This window comes from Callorhinus ursinus, unplaced genomic scaffold (genome assembly GCF_003265705.2).
Source record: "Callorhinus ursinus isolate GAN/ISIS: 27379988/994484 unplaced genomic scaffold, GSC_fseal_2.0 scaffold11, whole genome shotgun sequence".
In the NCBI taxonomy this organism is placed as follows: Eukaryota; Metazoa; Chordata; class Mammalia; order Carnivora; family Otariidae; genus Callorhinus; species Callorhinus ursinus.
In genome coordinates this window covers 17,383,478-17,405,209 of record NW_027397073.1, presented here as the reverse complement: position 1 = coordinate 17,405,209, position 21,732 = coordinate 17,383,478, and the positions used below count along the sequence as shown (strand labels likewise).

Genomic DNA, 21,732 nt, shown 5'->3' with positions numbered 1-21,732 from the left:
TTACTCCTTTTGGCATTTTACACTATATTCATATGATCTTCTCTTTAAAAGAAACTATAAAAAATAAAAAATAAATAAATAATAAAATAAAAATAATAGAAACTTTAGTAATTATTCAAAAAATAGGATTCGAGTATTCATCATGTACAGATATGCAAGCCTTTTCTAACATTTTTTAAATAATACAAATCCCATGAGAAAAAGATTATTTGTGTCCACTTGGCCCACATTTTAATTTTTTTTTGAGAGAGAGAAGGAGCATGCAGGTGTTGGAGTGGGGGGCAGAGAGAGAGAGGGAGAGAGAGAATCTCAAGCAGGCTCCATGCCTAGCACTGAGCCCAATGTGGGGCTCGATCTGACACCCAATATCACAACCTGAGCCAAATCAAAAGTTGGATGCTTCACCAATTGAGCCACCCAGGCATTCTGGCCCACAGTTTTAGACTCTGGTATTAAATGCCTTCAATGGGTGCAAAATGAACAACTGCCTTTGTCATTCATTCGAAACAGACATTTGCATTCTGCATGCTGCTGCCCACCACCGGACAGATGTTTTTCACAAAGGACCTCATTCAGTTCTCAAACATTTATTAAGCATGCCCCCTACATGGGACAGTTGCTAGGCAGTATGGGCAAACAGCAAGGAAGAAGATATGGCCCTGGCTTTATAGACGTCACAAGCCAGCAGTTCACCGCTTTGAGGAATTTCAGGTCCACAGAAAGACCATAACATCAGGTCCACTGAAGTCCATAAGACAAGAAGTTCAGGAGAGAAATAAATCATAACCACCTTGGAAAGTATGAGTTTTCTTTGTTGGAAAAGTTCTCAGAGACCAATGTCTCACCTCCAGCTTCTTTCATTAGTGCTTATGGACCAGTATTGGGAGGACCAGGCCAAGGGTAAGACTAGGGTGGAAGAAGCCACAAGCTAATTGCAAAGATCAGAACTCAAGAAACATGTGGGTTGCCTCTGAGAATCCAGCAGCCTGACTGAAAATGGATTAATTGTTATTTCCAATGGGTTTTAAAAACAGGCAACATATATGAATATTCTGAAACAAACTGAAGTTCAAGCAATACAAAGTGTTGGGCAGTGAGCTTTCCTTCCACCCTCAGAGGCAGCCTCTCTTACCTCGTTCTCGGGCTCCTTCAAAAGAGAGTTCTGGGGGCACCTGGGTGGCTCAGTCATTAAGAGTCTGCCTTCGGCTCAGGTCATGATCCCGGGGTCCTGGGATCGAGCCCCACATCGGGCTCCCTGTTCAGCGGGAAGCCTGCTTCTCCCTCTCCCACTCCCCCTGTTTGTGTTCCCTCTCTCGCTGAGTCTCTCTCTGTCAAATAAATAAATAAAGTCTTAAAAAATAAAAAAAGAGAGTTCTGTGCATTTATAAAGTTTATAATGCCTTCAGCTTCTGGGCCACACAGGGCTAAGTTAGGTGGCCCATCCCCAAGACCTGGCCCCAGGGATGGGTCAGGAAAGTGGGCAGTGTAGTTAAATGAGGGAGAATTGCTCCAGGCCTGGTCAATTCAGGGGCACTGTCCAGTTGACCACTCGTTGTGTGCTGGGACAAGGAGAGGGAAGGAGAAGCCAGGCCCTCCACACTCATAGCTCACCTCACAACTGTGCTAGGCACTGCCCACCCTTTAGAGAGAAACAAGGTGTGTGGTGGGCATAGGAAGTGGATAGGGGAGAGATTCTGGAAAATTCTTGGGAGATTTTAAGCACTCATAAGGCAGGCTGGCCCAGCAGCTGTTAGGGCTTCTTGGCTGGGGTGCTGGCTTGCTGGGGCACGTGCTACCCTGTGGGGCCCAGGGCGGTGCCTCAGTGATGAGGAGAGAAGCTTTTAAATGTCTGTCTTCCTAAAACCACTCTGCCTCTAGGAGAAGCACGCAGCTGGTGTATAACCTCCATAGTAGCAAGTCCAGTTGTTTATCACCCTATCCTGTAATATATTTATAAAGTAATGAACGGTCGGTTGAACCAAGTTCGGGCTTCTGTCTTGCCACGGGCAGCTCCTCGCGCGAACCCTCACCCGGGGAGCCCGTGGACGTGGGCTGCAGCCTTCCAGCTTCAATTCCCTCCCTCCGCCACCCCTCTTCCTTCCTCTCTCTCTGCCCCTCCCCCCGCTTATTTGGGAGATTAGAGTTCATTAATTAAATCTTGTGCTTATATCGAACTGTAACATTATTCCAATCACATTTATCTTACAGGCGGCGTAAGAGATGGCAGCCTCGCTGGAAACGCGCGGGGGAGCCTGAGCAGGCGGCCGGGGACGCACAGAGCGGCGCGCTCCTTCGCCACGCCGCCGCGCAGACCCTCCATCTTCCTGCCCAGCCTCCTGGCCCCGCTCGGCCCTGCCTTGGGGGTCGGCTTCTCTCTAGGGCTCCTGCCCTTCCCCATCCCCCCCGCCCGGGCCTCCGCGGCTCCCCTGCCGGGTCCCCCTCCCCCGCCACACACGCTGACACGCGCGCGCGAACACACACACACTCACACACACTGACACGCCAGCGAGCTGCTGGCCGCTCAATGGACCGATTTCCCTGCTTCCCCTGATCCCAGCCCAGCCCGGGATGAGAAATTGCAAAATGGCCCGGGTCGCCAGTGTGCTAGGACTGGTCATGCTCAGCGTCGCCCTGCTGATTTTATCGCTCATCAGCTACGTGTCCCTGAAAAAGGAGAACATCTTCACCACTCCCAAGTACGCCAACCCAGGGGCGCCCCGAATGTACATGTTCCACGCGGGATTCCGGTGAGTGCGGGCCTCTACTTGAGCGCCCTCGGGTATCTGGTTTATTTTGGGGGGGGAATAGGGGGGTGTTTTGGCTTCTCTGAGACACTTTGGGCAAGATAATTGCGTGGTCTTTCCACTCCTCTCTGATTCTCCCTTCCCCCTCTCCTTTATTTTTTTTAATCCAAAGCCCCTAAAAGCCGTTGTCCTAATCGATGTGATTGCATTTCTCGTATTCTTCCTCGGCATCCCTTCCCCCATTTCAAAAATGGGGGGAGGGTTTAAGGAGAATGATGATGTAGAGAGAGGAGAGGTGGGGGGAGGGGGAGGAGGGGGCGCTGAACCGGGAGATGGACGTGCGTGAGGTGAGCACCTTCCCGGTGCAGCGTCCGCAGACTCCGCTGCCGGACTCCGGGCGGTCCAGGGCCGATTTAATGGCGCAGGCGCTGGACTCCCCTTGCGCTGTCCTCACTCCTCTCCCCCACGCCCCACCCCATCAAATGATGCCGCGGGTCTATTCTCCTGAAGCCCCTGGGGTATTTTACCTCGATCCTTTCCCCCGCTGCCACCCCCACCCCTTTCCGGGATTTCTGCAATTCCTCCGCCCTCTGCGGTAAGCGAGCCTCTTAAGGGCCCCCTACCCTCGCCCCAGGTCCAATTCACCTCCGGGCGAGGGGCTGGACTGGGAAAGAGCCAGACGCCGCTTGGCGCAACTCATTGAGAACCACTGCCTCTACCTGTGACATTTAGGAGCTCTCCCAGGAGGACCTCCTGAGGGGCAGGTGTCAAATACAATCTGCAACCTGTGGTCCAAGCGGGCCGGAGGTGCGGAACCTAGAGAAGCCCCCTCCTCCCCGCGGGCAGAAGAGTGGAGCTGGCCTGTGGCCTCCGGGGGTCCCCAGTCAAGGGACAGGGAGTGCAGTCGGACTAGGCTCGGGAAGTAAGAGGTTAAGGGAGGAGCCACCCCCAGTCTTCCCCTGGGTCTCCGGTTTCCTCTGCCCTTTCTCCAAAAATCAATTCACCCGGACAGCCGGGGCGTCGCGGGTCGGACTGGCGGAGGCGCGGCCGCTGTCCGCGGTGCTGACTCCCTGGTCCTCACGGCGCATCAGGCTACAGCAGTGCGCCGGGCTCCCGCCGCTGCTCTCCGCCAGACGGCCATTTTATGGTCTCTCCCGCACCCGGAGGGATGGACAATGGAGGCGGATTTCCCTAGTTTTCTTCTCCCCCCTGGGTGTGTGTGGGAGCGGAGAGTGGGCCAAATGAGAGAGGCTCAGGCGGGATGGAGGCAGTGCGTGTGCCAGGTGCCCCCCCTCCCCCAGTCGCCTGGGCTTTAATGGCTACCTTGGCTTCCCCCAGCTGAGGCCAGCACTTTTGTCTGTGTACTCATGCTCCTCTCCAGGTCACAGTTTGCGCTGAAGTTTCTAGATCCGTCATTTGTGCCCATTACGAATTCTCTGACCCACGAACTCCAAGAGAAACCTTCTAAGTGGACATTTAATCGGACAGCGTTTTTACATCAAAGGTAGGATAGGGGGAAAGATCTGAAAGGTGTTTTTGAATTCTGGAGTTCAAAAAACACAACAAAACAAAACGATCCAAAACAACGAAAATCTATCCCCCACCCTGAGGTGTTATTTGCATTGTCTTCTCGGCCTGACTGCACAAAGGCTGACTGGTAAGCCTTTCTTATGTATGTAGTGCCCTCCCATAAAAAGAAAACATGAAGAAGACCAACTGAATGGAAGAGAAAAAGATATTTCCAATATCCACCCTAACTTGGGCTTAATTGAGCACAATGATTTATAGTTAACATGCATGGGTAACGCTGCCAAAGCCATCTACTAAAATTAAATAAATAAATAAATAATTTTAAAAGTTAATTGCATCAAGACCATGCAATAATGCATTTCATTCTCCCTCTGAGAAAAAAATATTTAAAAATGAAATAAAATAGAATTGTCTCACCCTGAAATACACAGCAAATACTATAATCCGCCCCTATCAATTACTAGTGAAAATCGTGGCCCAAATATATGCAGGTATTTAAGTATGGTTTTGTTTTGGTTTCACCTATTTTTTTCATTAAACCTTTGCAGCCTTTAACATACTGTAAAAGCTACCCAACATCACTTTTATAGGTTGTCTTGTAGCAGCCTTGTTTATACATGAGGGAGCTTATGTGTATGTACGTATGGGGTGTGTGTGTGTGTGTGTTGGGGAAGAAGGATGAGATTTATTCAAATTTATTATCTGGAGTGATTCTGGTCTACTCTTAGCAACCCCAGATAAGTCATTACTCCTTCCTTCTTGGTGGGATTATTATGCTGCTAAATGGAATGTGAGCCATCTAGTGTATTCATTAGGGTTGTGAATACTTATTTTACACATACTCATTTTACCACTCATTTACAGGGTTCTGTTTGGTCTCAGCATTTCTAGTTGCCCACTCTTTATTATTTTAAGCTAATAACGGAATTAAAACAAAGTCACTAGATGTCTATGGTGTCATGAAAATGTTGTTTACTTGAAAAGCTGAAATTAGTGATTAGTATTAAAATTTTTAAAACTCTGTTTAATTAGAAATTACTCCATGACAATAATTGATTAATATGAAAACCAAGAAGTGCCTTTCTTTTAAACTATTGGGTTTTTAGTCCAATATTAATTTTATAGACAACCCAGAAATATTTAATGGTAGTATGCATTATACCTTCCCCAAAATGTATTCCTAACTGAATAAAAATTTTCTTCCCACACTAGGCCATGTGACCCAAATGACCAGTCAGAACAATATTTCTTTCTCAAAACTTCCCTCCTTTCAATCCACTTATTAAGTAGTCTTTAATTAATTTTCCCAGTATCATTTTAAATTTTCTTTTATAACAGGTAAAGAATAGTTTGTAAAGAACAGCATTGGTAACTTTGGAAGTTTTAGATTATGTTGCTTTATACGTTGACAAATGAAGTAATTTTTTAAAATAAAATTCCAGGTAAAGTGATGATATACACAACATTTATTTTCAGTCCTGCTATTTTTTAGGCAAAAGACACTGGAAATTCACAATGTGGTTTCTTAGAATTAATAGCGAAGTAACATGTTACTGGCCTCTCTTAAATATTTTAAATAGCTGAAATTTTAAGAGGAAATGCTTAATTTTACTTAAAGCTCAACATGAAAGTAACCTGAAATTAGTGCTAAGTATCACCCTTGCCTTGTTTATTCTCTGAATTCTTAGAATATACACACATTTGCAGGGTTTACCATAGCCTCTTTTTCTAAGGATTAAGTTACTCCAACTAAATTGTGTTTCTATATAATCAAGTAGAAAAATACTCCTATTTCATTATTCAAAGGACCTTAACGAGATTATCATCTCATTTCTATTAAATATTCAACTACACTCACTGATACTACCATTTCCATATTTTAATAATAGATAGTACTATACTGACTCATATCTATTTGGCTCTTATTTGGACACCAGCGATATTTGATATTCCTTGAACACTGCAGTCCAATAGCAAACAAGTAGTCCCTAGTTACAAACTCTAAGTCACCAATGTTTATGCATTAATGTGAGCTCTTTGGAGCCTGTGTAAATTGTCTCCCTGTATTTTCTGACATAGTTCGGCCTATGCCTCCCCTTGATCAAATACACTTTTCATGTAGAACAGAAAACCAAAGAATGGCAGCTAAAAATGTGAGTTACAACATTTATAAGCCTTGAAGGATTACATCCAAAATTTGACTGAGAAATTAGCACATCCAGAACTTGACTGAGAAATTAGTCTGTAGATTCTGAAGCAGTCCTTCCCCAACAACCACAATTATTATGAATGTATAATCTTTCTTGGAAACAATGTACCTACGATTCTTGTCTGAATGAAATGGCAGCATAAGACATAAGATGGAAAAGCAATTCTTTTGAATGGGATGCATTTAATGAATTTCTTCTCATTTTAGGCAAGAAATTCTTCAGCATGTCGATGTAATAAAAAATTTTTCTTTGACCAAGAATAGTGTTCGGATCGGACAACTGATGCACTATGATTATTCCAGCCATAAATATGTTTTCTCTATTAGCAATAACTTCCGATCACTGCTTCCAGATGTGTCACCCATTGTGAATAAGCATTTTAATATTTGTGCTGTGGTTGGAAATAGTGGGATCCTGACAGGGAGCCGGTGTGGACAAGAAATAGATAAGTCAGATTTTGTTTTCCGTTGCAATTTCGCCCCTACGGAGGCTTTCCAAAGAGATGTTGGAAGGAAAACCAACCTTACCACCTTCAACCCCAGCATTCTGGAAAAATATTACAACAATCTTTTGACCATTCAGGACCGTAACAACTTTTTCCTCAGTTTAAAAAAGCTCGATGGGGCCATTCTTTGGATCCCTGCATTTTTCTTCCACACTTCAGCAACTGTTACCAGGACATTAGTTGACTTTTTTGTTGAACACAGAGGTCAGTTAAAGGTCCAATTGGCTTGGCCTGGAAATATAATGCAACATGTCAACAGGTGGGTATATTTTATTGCCTTTAAGTCTTACCCCACCAGATGGCAGATCAATATTGTAATCTCTTAGGGGTGGGAGGTATCCGATTAGTTACTTCTTGTGGTTAGCTTAGCACTTTAGGGCAAACTCTTATGTTTTTGTAATGAAAGAATGAAGCATTCTAGGTAAGAAGTTCAATCTTCTACCCCCTTCTGGTAACAGAGTGCCAAATGGGGGAATTGGTGTTTTATCAGCCTCCCTTCTCTATTCCCTGTCTCCTTCCTTGGTGACAAGCCTAACAGGCAGTCATGGAAATCATCAAAAATCAAGAATTTTCTTTAAATGGATGGCTAAGTCCCCATAATGCCAATGGCGAAATTAGACAAACCAAGCAGTTTTCTAAAAAAGATGCAATTGACTTAAAATGTCCCTTTTTATTTGATATTTGGGAGTTTTGTCAATGTCCAAGATTAGAAAACCACCTAGGTAAATCATAAATTGTATAATTGGCCTTTATCATTTGGGATTTTAGTGCCAAAACATGTGAAGGGTATTTTATGAGCTTGTTGTTATCCCTTATAATTTGATAGAGAGATTGACCAGAAATGCAATATTTTCACCTATTCTGATGAGTCTTAACTCTGGCTATACATTAGAATCACCTGGAGAACTTTTAAAAAATACTGTTGCCTTGGCTCTACTTTAAGGGATTCTAATGTAATTTATCTGGAAGGGGGAAGGGAAGGGCCCAGGTACCTGTTTTTCTTAATAACTCCCCAGATGATTCTAATATGTAGTCAGAATTGGGAGCCACTAGTCCAGGGCATTTTATAAAGCAAAATTAATTGTAAGATTCATTTTTCTTTAAATCATCTGGGGAAACTGCCTCAGCTCTAATTTCCCCTATGCAAGTAGCCTCCATGTCCTAACATACTGTCCAGATCATCCTACAAGTTAAAGTGGGTTCTGGGAGGACTGGTAATCCTCTAAAGTCTCCCAAACTTAAGATCTGTTTAGTTGACCTCTCATAGAAGGAGGAATCATCATCTAATAAAGTGGTATGTATCTAATAGGTAGGGTTAGGACCATAATGTATAGCCCAAACTGGAGCTTTGTCTTTGAGAGAAAGAAGTGCTATTAATAATGACAACATGATAACAAACAAAATTTGGAACTATCCTAGTTTCTCAGGATGTATGGTCATCTTTTTGAGGGGTAATGTAGCCCAACTCCTAAGTTTAAAGATGAGCCAACTGAGGTACAAAGAAAAGAAGTTATTTACACAGTGTCACTGCCCAAAATGGGCAAAAACAGAATTAGAAGCCAGGCTTCCAGCTAACCTGTCCTCCTGTGGTCTTTGACCTCCTCATTTTGCTCCCCTCTTGCTTTATTTAAGTTCAGCCATACCAAGAGAATTGTCAGAAGTCATTCTAACTCCTTAGGTAAGAAAACCAAGACTAAACTTTTAAAATTTCAACTGGAATGGGGAAAGATCTATGTGTAGTAAAGAAGGAACTACACATGCTTAGAAACTTCAGGAAACTGGCCTGTGTGGCCTACCCTGCCCCAGTTTTTCTGAAGAGCCATGGAGTTAGCTGTGATGCTGTGATGCTTCACAGCCACTCAAGCTTGAACCAAATACATCGGTTCAATGAAAACTCTAAGGAAATGTAGTGCATAGAAACCTGATTCACGAACAGTTAAATTTTGCTGCATAGCCAATGATACACACACACACACACACACACACACATACACACACACACACATACACACACACACATACACACACACACATAGACACATACATACACACACATACACACACATACATACATACACACACATACACACACACACACACACTCCCTCCAGTCTCAAATATGTGGTAGTATAGGTAGGAAGGCTTCAAATTACTGTCCAAATAGGAAGGAAAAACAGCCATAATTTAGCATTTTTTAAATTCAGAAAATGTTTAAATATTTTCTTAGGCCCTGCCATGCTCAAGGAGGGGTCAGGACCCCCTAGCTAGACACCAACGGAACAGGGAATATGACCTTTTACAAGAAGGTACAGAAAAATAAGTCCCCACACTCTCTCCAGACCAAAGAAGAAGGATTTAATCTCTAGATGGGGGTAAGAAAGTGCCACAGGAGGTGCCCTGAGATTAAACGACCTCCTCCCTACTTCCAAGGGCCCTTTGTGTATGAGAAGCAGGGTCATTCTCCCTGCTGGCCTTCTGTGGTGTCACCACCCAGCCAGAGCCACCACTCCTTAGGACAGCGAGAGGCAGGCTGGCATCGACCATGCACAGCCTATGCGGTCACCCAGAAGCTGTGCTCAGAAGGCTCCAGTGCCCGGTTTAATGCTCCGCTGTCACCCTGTTGAAACTATCAGTGTGTTTTGAAGGGCCCACATTTGCGTTTTGCCCTGGGTCTCACGAATTATGTAGCCAATAGTGCCCTGAGTTGTTCTGTGGTCCAAAAGGTAGATTCAAAGCCAGTACTGTTTGCAGGGGAGGAGAAAAAGGCAAGTACTCTTTAAGTTCCATATACAAATCCACCTCCCGGCCCAGTCACGGTGACCTTACCGGATTGAAACCAACACTGGCCTCTGAATCCACATGTACTTATTATTCCACAGGTACTGGAAAAACAAACATTTGTCACCCAAACGGCTGAGCACAGGTATTCTTATGTACACCCTTGCATCAGCAATATGTGAAGAGATCCACTTGTATGGATTTTGGCCTTTTGGATTTGACCCCAACACAAGGGAAGATCTTCCATACCATTACTATGACAAAAAAGGAACCAAATTTACCACCAAGTGGCAGGAGTCACACCAGCTGCCTGCCGAGTTCCAGCTGCTGTACCGAATGCATGGGGAAGGGCTCACCAAGCTGACTCTGTCACACTGTGCCTAAGACTCTGAACAGAAAGTGCCAAATGGCCATTTAAAAAGTGCCCCAAATCAAATGGAATAGTCTTCAGAATAGAACCCTAGAGAATTCCTTATAAAGATTGTCTGCCATTTAAAAGGAAAGATGTTGTCTCTCCCTCTTTTGCACTGCTCTTTTAAGGGTCTTGGCAAGACAAACGAATTGAAGCCACATGACTTAAACTTGATTGATAAAGGGAATGTTGCATTTGGAACTATGCTGCTAAGGAAATGGTTTGAAGTATTTTCGTGTTTGTATTTTGATAATAAACTGCCTCCCGTTTTTTATGAGGACTAGAGCTGTAGTTCCCGCAGCTTTGAGATACAGTCCTCATAGTCACAGGCCTCTGGCCAGTTTGGGCAGGATTTCAGTTTTGCCTGGGTGGGATCAGACTCTTCAAAACGGAAACAAACAAACAAAAATCGTTTGCATATCTCATCTCTCACTCTCTCTTTTCTCCCTGTCGTTCTCGATCTTTTTCCCTACAACCCCCTGCCCCACCGCTGTGGAGTTTAGCAATTTGCTAGGAATCATATTAAATTAGCTTTGCTTGTGTGTGTTGCATCTGTACTTGTCTGATGTGTTCAAGGCTCTGGGTAACTTTGATGTTTCATGACAAACTGACCAAATCATGATGGGTCCCCTTAGGATTTCTTTTATAAGAAATGCCTCTTATGAAGTTCTCACTGGTCCGTGCAATCATTCTACAGCAGAACAGTCCCTCTGTGGTGAGTGGCATATACTGCAGTGCATCTTTCACTAATCACAAAGAAAATTTATGTCATGGGTGGCATTGCATCTTTTGACATGAGTGCTATTATGGCAAATCATTCTATTGCCACATCTGCAAGAGTATTCCAGCCTGAGTTTAGTGCCTCCCACAATCTCAACCCAAGCACTGGGCTGGGAGTTCTCTCAGAATACAGAGGCAATGAGTCAGGTTAAGAGCCTGGAACATATAGAGGAAAAGGAAGAAGAATGCTTAGAAGTTGTTATGGAATCCCCATATACGCTAAAGCATTGTAACCATGGTGCCCATTCAGAGTCTTTGAAAACCAGGAGGGTTAGAGCAAAATAGAAGATCTGAAGTTGACGAGGACAGGCCCCCTGTGACTAGGGCTGAGGGGAGGTCATCTTCAGTATCATTGTGTCCACCAGCACCGCTCAGAACCATTTGTTCTCTTCAAGACAATTGTAGACACTGGATATTCCCTTTTTCCACTGAAATCTGTATATCTAAAAATGAAATAAAATCTGTATACCTAAAAATTAAGCATTTCATAAGGAAAAACCATTGGGTAATAGGAAGATTTGGTACAAAATAACTCTTGGAATTTGAGCTGTGTACACCTGGCATGAAGGAATTAGTTGGCTATTTTCTTTTTTATTATGTCAGCCTCAGAAGTAGAAATCACATCACTCCCACCCCTGGCTTTTCACTGAGGAGCACTTTGTTCTTCCAGTTCAGCCCAAAGTCTGGCCAAGTTGACGTTAAATTTTAATAAGAGTTTGTTTCTTCTTTCCAAATGCCAGTCAAGCACATTTGTAATACATCTGGGTGGGGTAGCTTATTCTTTTCCAGAAATCTCAGCCTAGATTGCTTGTAATGTTACAAATGCTGTTTAAAATAATTGCTGTAGTTCAGTAATCAGCTCACTGTCCCTCTTTGGGAAGGTATCATCATGCCCAGAGTTAAACCAAATTCAGTAAGGAAAGACAAGGAAAGACATAGTTCTTATGCTTATCTGCCTCCTGGTCCTAAAGGGGAGCTGTCTTATTCTCATGTTTTTCAGAAAGCTCATCAGAGCAGCTTACATTGATCCAGATATTAACTAGTGAAAGAAAAACCGTACGGGTTCAATTGTGACACATCTTACAATGCTGTATGAATGGCAATCCAAACAGACAGGAAGAAATAGGAATAGATGTTTCAGAATGGGAAACACTAACACAGCTCAATACTTGAAATAATTAGAAGGGGAGACAGTAAAAAAACATTTTTAAATTCACTGGTATAATTTGATGGGCATCAAAACCACCTCATGCTTGTTTCCTGTCACTTTAAAGAGGACAGTACTCCAGTGCTCATGCTGTGCTCTGTTAGGATCACTGTGAGATTGATAACTGACAGAAGTGTTTAGTTGGCTCTTCCTAAGCACTTAGTTCATTTGGTTACAGCTAAGTGATATTAATGCCAATGTTACATGGGCCAGATCCTGACTCTGGAGTTTTAATCCCAATGTGCCCATTAGATTTCACTAAATATAAATATGTAGACACGTTGAACCAGGCAGGTTAAAAGAGCAAAAGACCAAAATCCCTAAAAACAGTTCATTGTTCTATGGTGGACCTTTAAAGTAGGCCTCATCATAATGCCGTTTTGGTTTGGGGTTTTTTGTTTGTGTTTTTTTGTTTGTTGGTTGGTTGGTTGGTTAGTTTGGGGTCTTTTTGGTCTTTTCAAGTTCAGGAAGACATTTTACATCTCACATCACTCTTGGCTCCATCTTAACATCAGAGAGAGAGGATTTTTCCATCTCCCAACACCATTTCATCTGTCGCTTTCACAAGAACTCAGAATATTGAAGAAACAGGCTTGTTTCCCAGAACTAGAGGGCTTAGAGATCAGGCTTATCCTGCTGCCAGGCAGGACTTCCTGGAACTGATCCAAAAGACCACCCTTCCCGTTTCTTAAAAAATCTCTGAAGAAAGCCCCAAGCCCTGCCATAGTGGTTAACCACAATTCTCATACCTTATAAATTCTTTCTGCACAGCCTATCTCCCTCCTGTTTGAAAAATGAGACTCTGAATGTGGGTAAAGCTTCTATCCGAGTTTTCAGCATGTAGTAAGCACTCAGTATGTGGCAGCTTTTACTGTTGCTTCTTTTGTTTGTTGTGCCCTTGACCTGTAGTTCCAGCATAGAGAAACTCAGCCTCTAGCTGATCATTCACAATCTCTTTTTGTTTTTAAAGACTGTTTCAAAGATCAAATCTATATGACCACTGTCACGACCAAAAGAGTCGGTGGGTCCCCTGAGTCCTGATTCGAAAGGCAGTAGTGTAAGTAACCAGAACTCCGGGGCTGTGCGGTCAAGAGCAGTGAAACAGGCAGAAAGGACTATTGAATCCCCCTTTCTGATTCAGCTGAGATACAAACCCCTGGCTTGTGCATTGCCCTTGCTTTATTGGTTCTAGGCTAAGTGCATCCTTTTGTCTGGGATCCTCACAGCAGAATTCACCCTCAGCTATTGGAATAAATTCCACCATTAAGTCCTCAAGGCCATCTACGTATGATACCAACACAAATGACCAAGTCAGTTGCAGAGGAGAAAAAAGTCCACAAACATTTAGTGACCAGTTTAATGCCAGTCCCTCAACCAGTTTTCACTGGTTGTTCTGAGAGTCATGTGCAGACATTTAAACCAGGGGATAGAGAACTAAAATGAGGTATCAAGAATTCCCCCCCCACCCAGAAATCTTTCCCATATTTGATGATTAAAACATTTACAGTTCCTCTGCCTTTGCTTTTGCGTCTCAAGTGTCCTTGACCATTGAAAAGTGCTGTGACTGCTGTACCATTTGCCTGTGACCTTCATGTCGGGCGTATGACCATGGGGCTGCCAGCCAGGACGTGTAAGGGGGTAGGTTCCTCCAGCCTCCTTGTGCCCGGGTCTCCAGCCATCTACGAATGTGAGTGCCATGACTAACCTAATTTGGTGGGGAAGCTAAGGAAGGGAAGAGCATTTCCTCTGACTTTGGGCTACACAGTAGTAATTAGACACTCTCAGACAGCAAAGAAAAGTTGACCTGAGGCCAGAGGAAGCAGGGACAGAATTGTAAAACCATAGGATACCACAAATGGAAGAGCCTTTCAGCTTCTCTAGTCCTAATCCTTGATGCTACAAATGAGAAATCCTTGATGCTACAAATGAGATGCTACAAAGGAGAAACAGAGAGGCTAAGTGATTTTCCCAAGATTGCATAGATAATCAGTAGAAAAAGTCTAATTCCTCATCTACTCCTCATCAGCATTAAATGAATATGGGCCCAAAAAGAAAGTATTTTAGTCTGGGGTCCCCATGGCACAGAAAATAAGTCCAGACTGTAAAGGAGGAAAATTTATTCTCATCCCCCCCAAAAAAAGTATTTATTTGTCAATGTAAAACAGTAAAGGAGATGGTTGCCTAGGCATACAACAGTCCATTGGTAATAACCTATATTCTCCCCTGAAATGAGAGAAAACCCCCTTGGTAAATCATGATTCTGGTAAATCACAATTTAGTTACTAACAGTTCACATTTGACAGCTGGAATCTTATCCAGTAATTCGGTATTCACCTTAGAAAACATTGTTTTAGCAATATGTATGCACAACTTAAAATTGAATACTGAGAATAGTTATGTACTTCTTTTTAAAATTTTTATTCAGTTTACTTAACCTAAAAAAAAAAACCCAAAACAGTTCACTTGTTGTATTGCTCCATTTGTCTTATTTTCAGCTGGGGCCTGTTAAGGTAAGGAATACCTTTTGTCAATGCCTTCCACATTGTAAGTAATTTCAATAGCAGACTTTGCATTACTGCATTAGTTCAATATGCTGAGAAGATGTGCAAATAGTAATGAATAATGTTGAGCTGAGTCTTCATGTGCAAAATAACAGACCAAATAATTTTCTGTATAAATCTGGATCCTTAAGTCCTTTTCCTCTAATTGTTTAAATGTGCCAGGCAAAAGTATCTGTTAAGCCTCTACTTCTCCCTGAATATGTAGAACTGTCCTTTTGCTTACAAAGATAGTTGGGACTGTGTATATGTGGCTGAAAAACCCAGATGGAGCAGCACAGGTGCCCGAGACCCCCCTGGGCCACCTGACTGACCTATCTGGGCTCTGTGGCCCAATTAATCAAGGCCATGGATGAACTGACACCAAGGACCAAAATGACTAAATACGCCTCTCTCACGCTCTGATTGCTTTGCCACATAGATATAACATTTGAAATGGGAAACATTTTAGAATGTAATTATTGTATTACACAGTATTTCCTAAAATTTGTTTTTATTGTGTTGACTTATTATTGAAGATATGTGTTTTAATAGATGCTTTTTTTCCTCAATGAAGCCCATTCTCATGTTGTTAATTACAGTAGAATCACAGTGAAGAGCCTGTCACAGAAAAACTGACTCCAGTCTAAGATTACAATGGGGTTATGGGGTTAGGACCTGGATTATGCTGCTGATCCACCAGCAAACAAAGCTGTATGACATGAGGAGCTCTTTAAAACACAACTCTTGCGCCCCACCCCAGACCTTTGACTCAGAATGTCTTGGGATAAGCTAAGCTTACAAAGATTCCCAGGTGATTCTGATGTTGCCAGCATTTGGAAACAAATAATATATAGCAAAGTCATAGATACCATTTTGACCAAAGTAGCTGAATGCTTATCACTCCTCATGCAATTAGTATCACATCTGTTCCTTGAAGTTATCATAATACATGGCGGTAATAGACACAGTCTTAGTGACTCAACTATTCAACTGTTTTGGCTGAACTGACCTGTCACTAATTTGTAAGCAAATAGTAACTGGTTAATTTAGTCAGAATGGATACAAGCCTGAAGACAGCTGAAGTAAGGGACATAGCTTTAATTTACTTTACCCCAAGGCCAGCTCTTTATATTTCACTTTTGATATTTCAAACGAAGAGGCAGATCTCAGGTCATTCATCTTTACAAGTAGACAGATTGAGAAACAGGGAAGTTAAATGATTCATTCAGATTCTACTTGGATGTCATTCCCAGAGCCTAAAATATTCCTAAAGGGGTCTGATTTCCCAACCTACAGGTAACGTCCAAAATGCAAAGATCCTCAGGTTAAAACGAAACCAATCAAAAAAGGAAATGCAAGAAGTTAAAATCCTAAGACCAAATGAAGCAGCTATCACTAGCTGCCATGTATCAGCCACTGTTGGGTAAGATGCCACCGCGCTAGTGAAGTTTTGGCCAGGCTCCTTTTGACAGCTGTGTGCATGCAAAGCCTTTAATCATCAGAGACACTAAAGGGCTCCTTTGATTTTCTTTCTGTGGGACTCTGAGACAATTGCAGCTCTTTGGTGTGCTGCTAAATATTTAACAACTGGCTCTGGAGAAGGTGGAACCCTCATGTGTAGCACTTGCCAATTCCCATGGTATAAATATTCTCAACATAGACAGTTTCAAGCTCCTAACTTGCTGTCAACCAGGTGAATATATAACAACAGGTTTTCAGGAGCCACTATGGGCTGGCTCCAGCACGGCCCTGCCTGGGCATCTTCTGAGTCAGAGAGGACCAAACAGGGGAGGCTCACAGCAGCTTTGGAGAAAATCCCAAGTGCCCCCTCCCTGCAAGGAGGCATTTCTACTTTGGTTATATCTACTAATTTTTAGTATATTATTGGGTCCTTGAGGCTAAGGACTCTAAGGTGTGCAAAATATTTCCTAGCCACGTGACTCTTAAGAACCTCTCAACAGACCACTCAGTCCTCTGGAAGACTACCTGCCATGGTTGAGCTTCCAGGTAAACATCCTTTAATTTAACTGCCAGTTGAAACCATGTTTGGCTGATCTTTTCTCAAATCCTATGGTCCACTGCCTGTTTTCCAAATCTCTAATTTTCCCTGTCCACTTGCTCCTCGTTCTCTGACACAGCACCCAGAAATCAGTGCCTGCACAGGAGCAGGGGAAGAACAGACATCCTGTAGGCTTACCTAGTCCCGCCACACCGGGAGAGGCTCCACGGTTCAAGCGTCTCTACCCCATTAAGGGAAATCTGCTAAGTTTCATGCCCAAGGCTTGAGTATGCACTCAGCTGGGCTTTTTTTGCCCACAAAAAGTTTCTAATGGGCAATAAAGACCACAATTAAGAACACCACTGGATAAACTTTGTAGAGAAAGACATCGTGTGATGCCTCGCCCTTAGCTGTGCTAGCAGAAGGCTGGACCCTGAGAAAACCTACCAACAAACATTTGGCCACTGCAGTCCCCTGGGCATTGAGCAATAGTACAACTTTCCTTCTTCCTCCCACTAGCTGTAAGTGAATGCCCTACTTCACAGAGTGTTTAGAAATCAGACACTCTGGTGAACCACAAAACAAGCTTTGTTTGCAAATTAAAGATTTTTCTGATGGAAATCATTCTTAGGTGGATTTGATTCAATCCTTTGGAAGGCAACACTCGAAAAAGAATGTATTTAATTCCTCAAACATGATAAGTGGACATAGGCTTTCATTCTGTAGGTAGTAAATCAAAATTAGATCATAACAGGGAACATCTACTTTCCTTACTGTAGTAAAATATCCTTCAGGGTCTGTAAGGCATTTCTAGACTACAAATGTTTGAAACTCAACTTGAACATTGTCTATCTTAAGTTTAAAAGGCCAGAGTAGCCTTCTGTTTTCTGTACTCTTTAGCAGTCATTGAAATGAGCTTGCTTCTTTATACTGAATAAGCTACATTTTGTTGTAAATAAATCAGGTATATGTTCAGATGTTTTTCTGTATTCAACAAATTGCCTGTAGCCTCAGCAAAAAATATACCTTCTTCCCCTGGCTTTTTTCTGGACACCAAAGAGATAAGTCCATAGCTACAAGCAGAAAGGACTTGACAGTAGGCCCCATTTTATTATGAATAAATTCACAGCAAAACGAGGCTTGAGGAACCAGTCACTCCCACAATATTTTTAGCTAGGGAAGTAGGTTAGAAAAATTGGTAGATGACGGGAGAAAGGTTTGATCAATGTGCAGATGTGAAATAAAGTCACTGAAGTACTTACAAAAAGGAAAGGGGAGGTTTCCCTCTGAAATCTGAAATCTAGATCATTCTGCAAGACTTAGAATAATTGGTCTCCATGTCTAAACACCCTTTAACTACATTTCAAAATCCAAGTCTAAGCCCTTATTATGCGAAAAGCAGCCTTACAGCCAAGAGCCCTGGGAGGGGGTTGTTGATGAGCTGAGATCCAATCACCAAGCATCAGCAATCAGCGCTGAAATTCTCCCAGGACACAGAACAAAAATACTAAAACATCACCATGCAGCATCGTGTACTCACATAGGAGAGTCAACTACATGCAGAGCAGAACTTCACAGGTCTAGACATTATCTCACGTCTAGATTCCAGATCAACATCTTCAACAAGGAGATGAGACAGCTGAGGTCCAGAAAGTAGGAAGTGATTTAGCTGCCCAGCTAGTTAACTGCAGTTAGAGTCCGGGTCTCCCAACCACTGATTCTACTCCAGCACACCATGCTGCCTCCATTCTTTAGATGGGAAGCTGACAATCCACTGTAAAGCATAAATCAGAAATCAAGACAAAAGAATGTTTGTGATATCTTCTCTCACTTGACCTACTTGGTTTCACAGTTTCATTTCAGCATCTTTTTAAAGAATGTTATACCACTGTAGAAGGAGGAACAAAGCTCTTCTTAGAGCAATGATGAAACCAAAAGGTGGGAGAACAGTGAATGTAAGTTATTAAAGAAAAGAGGAAGAAGCATGCGTCAGGGAAAAATGCTTCTTATATTGTCATAACATAGAGCCCTCCCCTCACACACTTGATGCATTTATTTTGGAAAATGTCATTTTATGCTGAGAGACTGGCACTGAAGACTTCACTCCTTCTCAACTACATCAGAAGCACTCTTGCTCTTGGGGAGAAGCTGCGGCCCTTTGGATCAGACTCCTATCTCCTTTGACGGGCAGCCTCAGCTGCCCTGAGAAACAAGGTGCCAGATGGACAGGGCCACAGAGACCTGAAAGGAGCCAGCACTGCTGGACTGAGGAACATGTAAATACCTTCTGCCTTCTTGGTAAACAAGGATGATTTTCTTTTGTAGAGGTAATTGTGTGTATCTTGTGACTGTAGCGTGTGAAGAAAACGCAATGATCTGCTTCGACGTCTCCCCAGATGCACCTGTTCCATGTGACTATGCCTGCCTCATTGCCTCATGTGCCAAACACAGTACTGAATGCATTGTTTTTGAATAAACTCTTCTACTGCGCATTGGGAAACACAGCTGGGTGTCTCTGTCCCATCTGGAAGACCCCCCCACCCCCACCCCCACACTAACACTCTCCATCCAATGCAGAGATTAAGTGCACCCTCCCTTTTTTCATTCCCTGTGTTTTGAGGAATTCTCCTCAGAGATTTGGACCACTCCAGGAAGGCTGGGCTTGACTGTCTTCAGCCATAAATGAGCAGCAAATAGTAAAAGCGCCCCCACACATCAACCTTCCATAGGTCATTGATACAAATCACACAACAGGACTTAAACATTATTAATAATAATACATTCATCTTGAATGTACAGTCACACATGTCACTTTATTTCATCAATAATCAGGTGAGAGAGGGACACTGAGGAGTTGGTCCATGTCGCACTGTCAGTGGTGGAGTTAAAATGAGATCACAATCTGATGCTCAGTCCAGCATTCTCTCTTGCTTCTTCATCCCATTCCAGTTTCTCTTCAGGCCACCTTCTCACAGAGCCGTCCCTCAGTGCCCCCATCGGCCTCCATCCCTTTACATGGTTTTATTTTTCTTGATAGCATTTTCTTTCCTTGTTTTTTTTTAAGATTTTATTTATTTTAGAGAGACAGAGAGCATGCAAGAGCAGGGGGAGGAGTAGAGGGAGAGGGAGAGAGAGGGAGAGAATCTCCAGCAGACTGCACACTGAGCAAAGAGCCTGACTCAGGGCTCAATCCCATGACCCTGAGATCATGACCTGACCCAAAACCAAGAGTCAGATGCTCAACAAACTGAGCCACCTAGAAGCCCCAGGATTTGCTTTCCTTGTTTAAAGTGATAGTATTTAATTACTCCATTGTCTGCATCTCCCACTTATTATAAGCTCTACCTTCTACAAAGTACGTAACTTTGCTTGTCTTAACCACACTATGCTCCCAGTGCCGATAACAGTGTTGGGAACTTAGTAGGCTAGCAATTCATCTCTGTTGGATGGATGGATGGATGGATGGATGGATGGATGGATACACCAGAGTCTATGTGTCACTTCTCTTTTTTATCTCCCTTCCCATCTTGATGCCTACACCACAGACACCAAAAGTCCTCACTCTGCTCTGACTGAGCTGCCTCAGATAGCGCCATGAAAAATACGTGTTGACTGAATGAATGAACAGCCCTAGGAATTGCTTTTCTCAATAACCATGCTCCAACATCAAGAATGTCCCAGCATAGGGCGCCTGGGTGGCTCAGATGGTTAAGCGTCTGCCTTCGGCTCAGGTCGTGATCCCAGGGTCCTGGGATCGAGTCCTGTGTCAGGCTCCCTGCTCCTTGGGAGCCTGCTTCTCCCTCTGCCTCTCTCTCTCTCTCTCTCTGTCTTTCATGAATAAATAAATAAAATCTTTAAAAAAAAAAAAAAGAATGTCCCAGCATATTCATGCACCAAAGTGTATCCTGTTCTTGTACTTGTCTGGTTATAATTTCAAGCAAAACAAGAACTTGCATAGGGTAAAAATATCACATTATTAGAAAGACCCTGCCTTTAGGAAACAGGGTCCCATCTGGAAGAGCCTGCTGCAATGCTCTTTAATTCATACCAAAAGCCCTTGCTGGTCACTATGTACAACATTGGGCAGGATAGGAACGGGATACAAAATCACAATGCCTATCCTGAAGGAACTTACAGTTCAACACATTACAAGGGAATATCTTTCATACTGGGCAATGCCAGGGAATGCTGGGATGCAGGTAAGGGACAGAGAGAGGGGCAGAGAGAAAAAAGAATGGCCCCACTGAAGTGAACACAACAAAAATTGTAAAGGCCAAATGTAATACTTAAGGCTTATATTTTCTGAAAACTCCTTGCCAGTCTGATGATTACACACCCCAACAAAGAAATGGTAAGTTTTTCTAAAACAAAGCACTTCACAAATTTGGACAAAACATGAAATTGACACCAAGTTTATTGCAGGCTCTCTTTGCCTGGGGCCGCTTAGTACAAATTAAATTTTAAAAGTAGAATTTTTTTCCCTAAGAAAATGCATTGTCACCACTTGATCAAGACAAAGCGGATTAAGGAAACCCCACTCATAAAAGGACCAATCTGGGGGCGCCTGAGTGGCTCCGTCGTTAAGCGTCTGCCTTCAGCTCAGGTCATGATCCCAGGGTCCTGGGATCGAGCCCAGCATCAGGCTCCCTGCTCAGCGGGAAGCCTGCTTCTCCCTCTCCCACTCCCCCTGCTTGTGTTCCCTCTCTCGCTGTGTCTCTCTCTGTCAAATAAATAAAATCTTAAAAAAAAAAAGAAAGTCATAGGTGACCAGGAACTTCCGGATTCAGTGAATTCAAAGCTCTCATTTCCAGATGAAGAAATCAAGGCTCAGGGGAGAAAGTCCCTTGTCCAAATGCACTCTCCTAGCAGGCAACAATTTAAATACTTTATCAATTTTTCTGGGAAGCAAAAGGAGAAGAAAGTTATTTTTCTATCAACCAACATTCTTAACTCTCAATGAAATATTTGGTAGGACAGTCTGCTCATCTTAACTCTTTTTTCTGATTATTATAAAAATATTCTTTGAA

At 43.1% G+C, this 21,732-nt stretch overlaps 2 protein-coding genes across 2 annotated transcripts in view; one reads left to right on the top strand and one right to left on the bottom strand.

Moving 5' to 3' along the window:
* The window catches only part of LOC141373696 (uncharacterized), a 109,629-nt gene that overhangs the window by 34,621 nt on the left and 53,276 nt on the right, over positions 1–21,732 (bottom strand). The gene's annotated exons all lie outside the window — the stretch shown is intronic.
* Positions 1,874–19,202, top strand: ST8SIA3 (ST8 alpha-N-acetyl-neuraminide alpha-2,8-sialyltransferase 3). Its single transcript, XM_025886858.2, has 5 exons — positions 1,874–1,968; positions 2,209–2,747; positions 4,126–4,248; positions 6,691–7,248; positions 9,869–19,202. Exons 2-5 carry the CDS (start codon positions 2,569–2,571, stop codon positions 10,149–10,151), a joined length of 1,143 nt encoding a protein of 380 aa, XP_025742643.1. The 5' UTR covers positions 1,874–1,968; positions 2,209–2,568; the 3' UTR covers positions 10,152–19,202.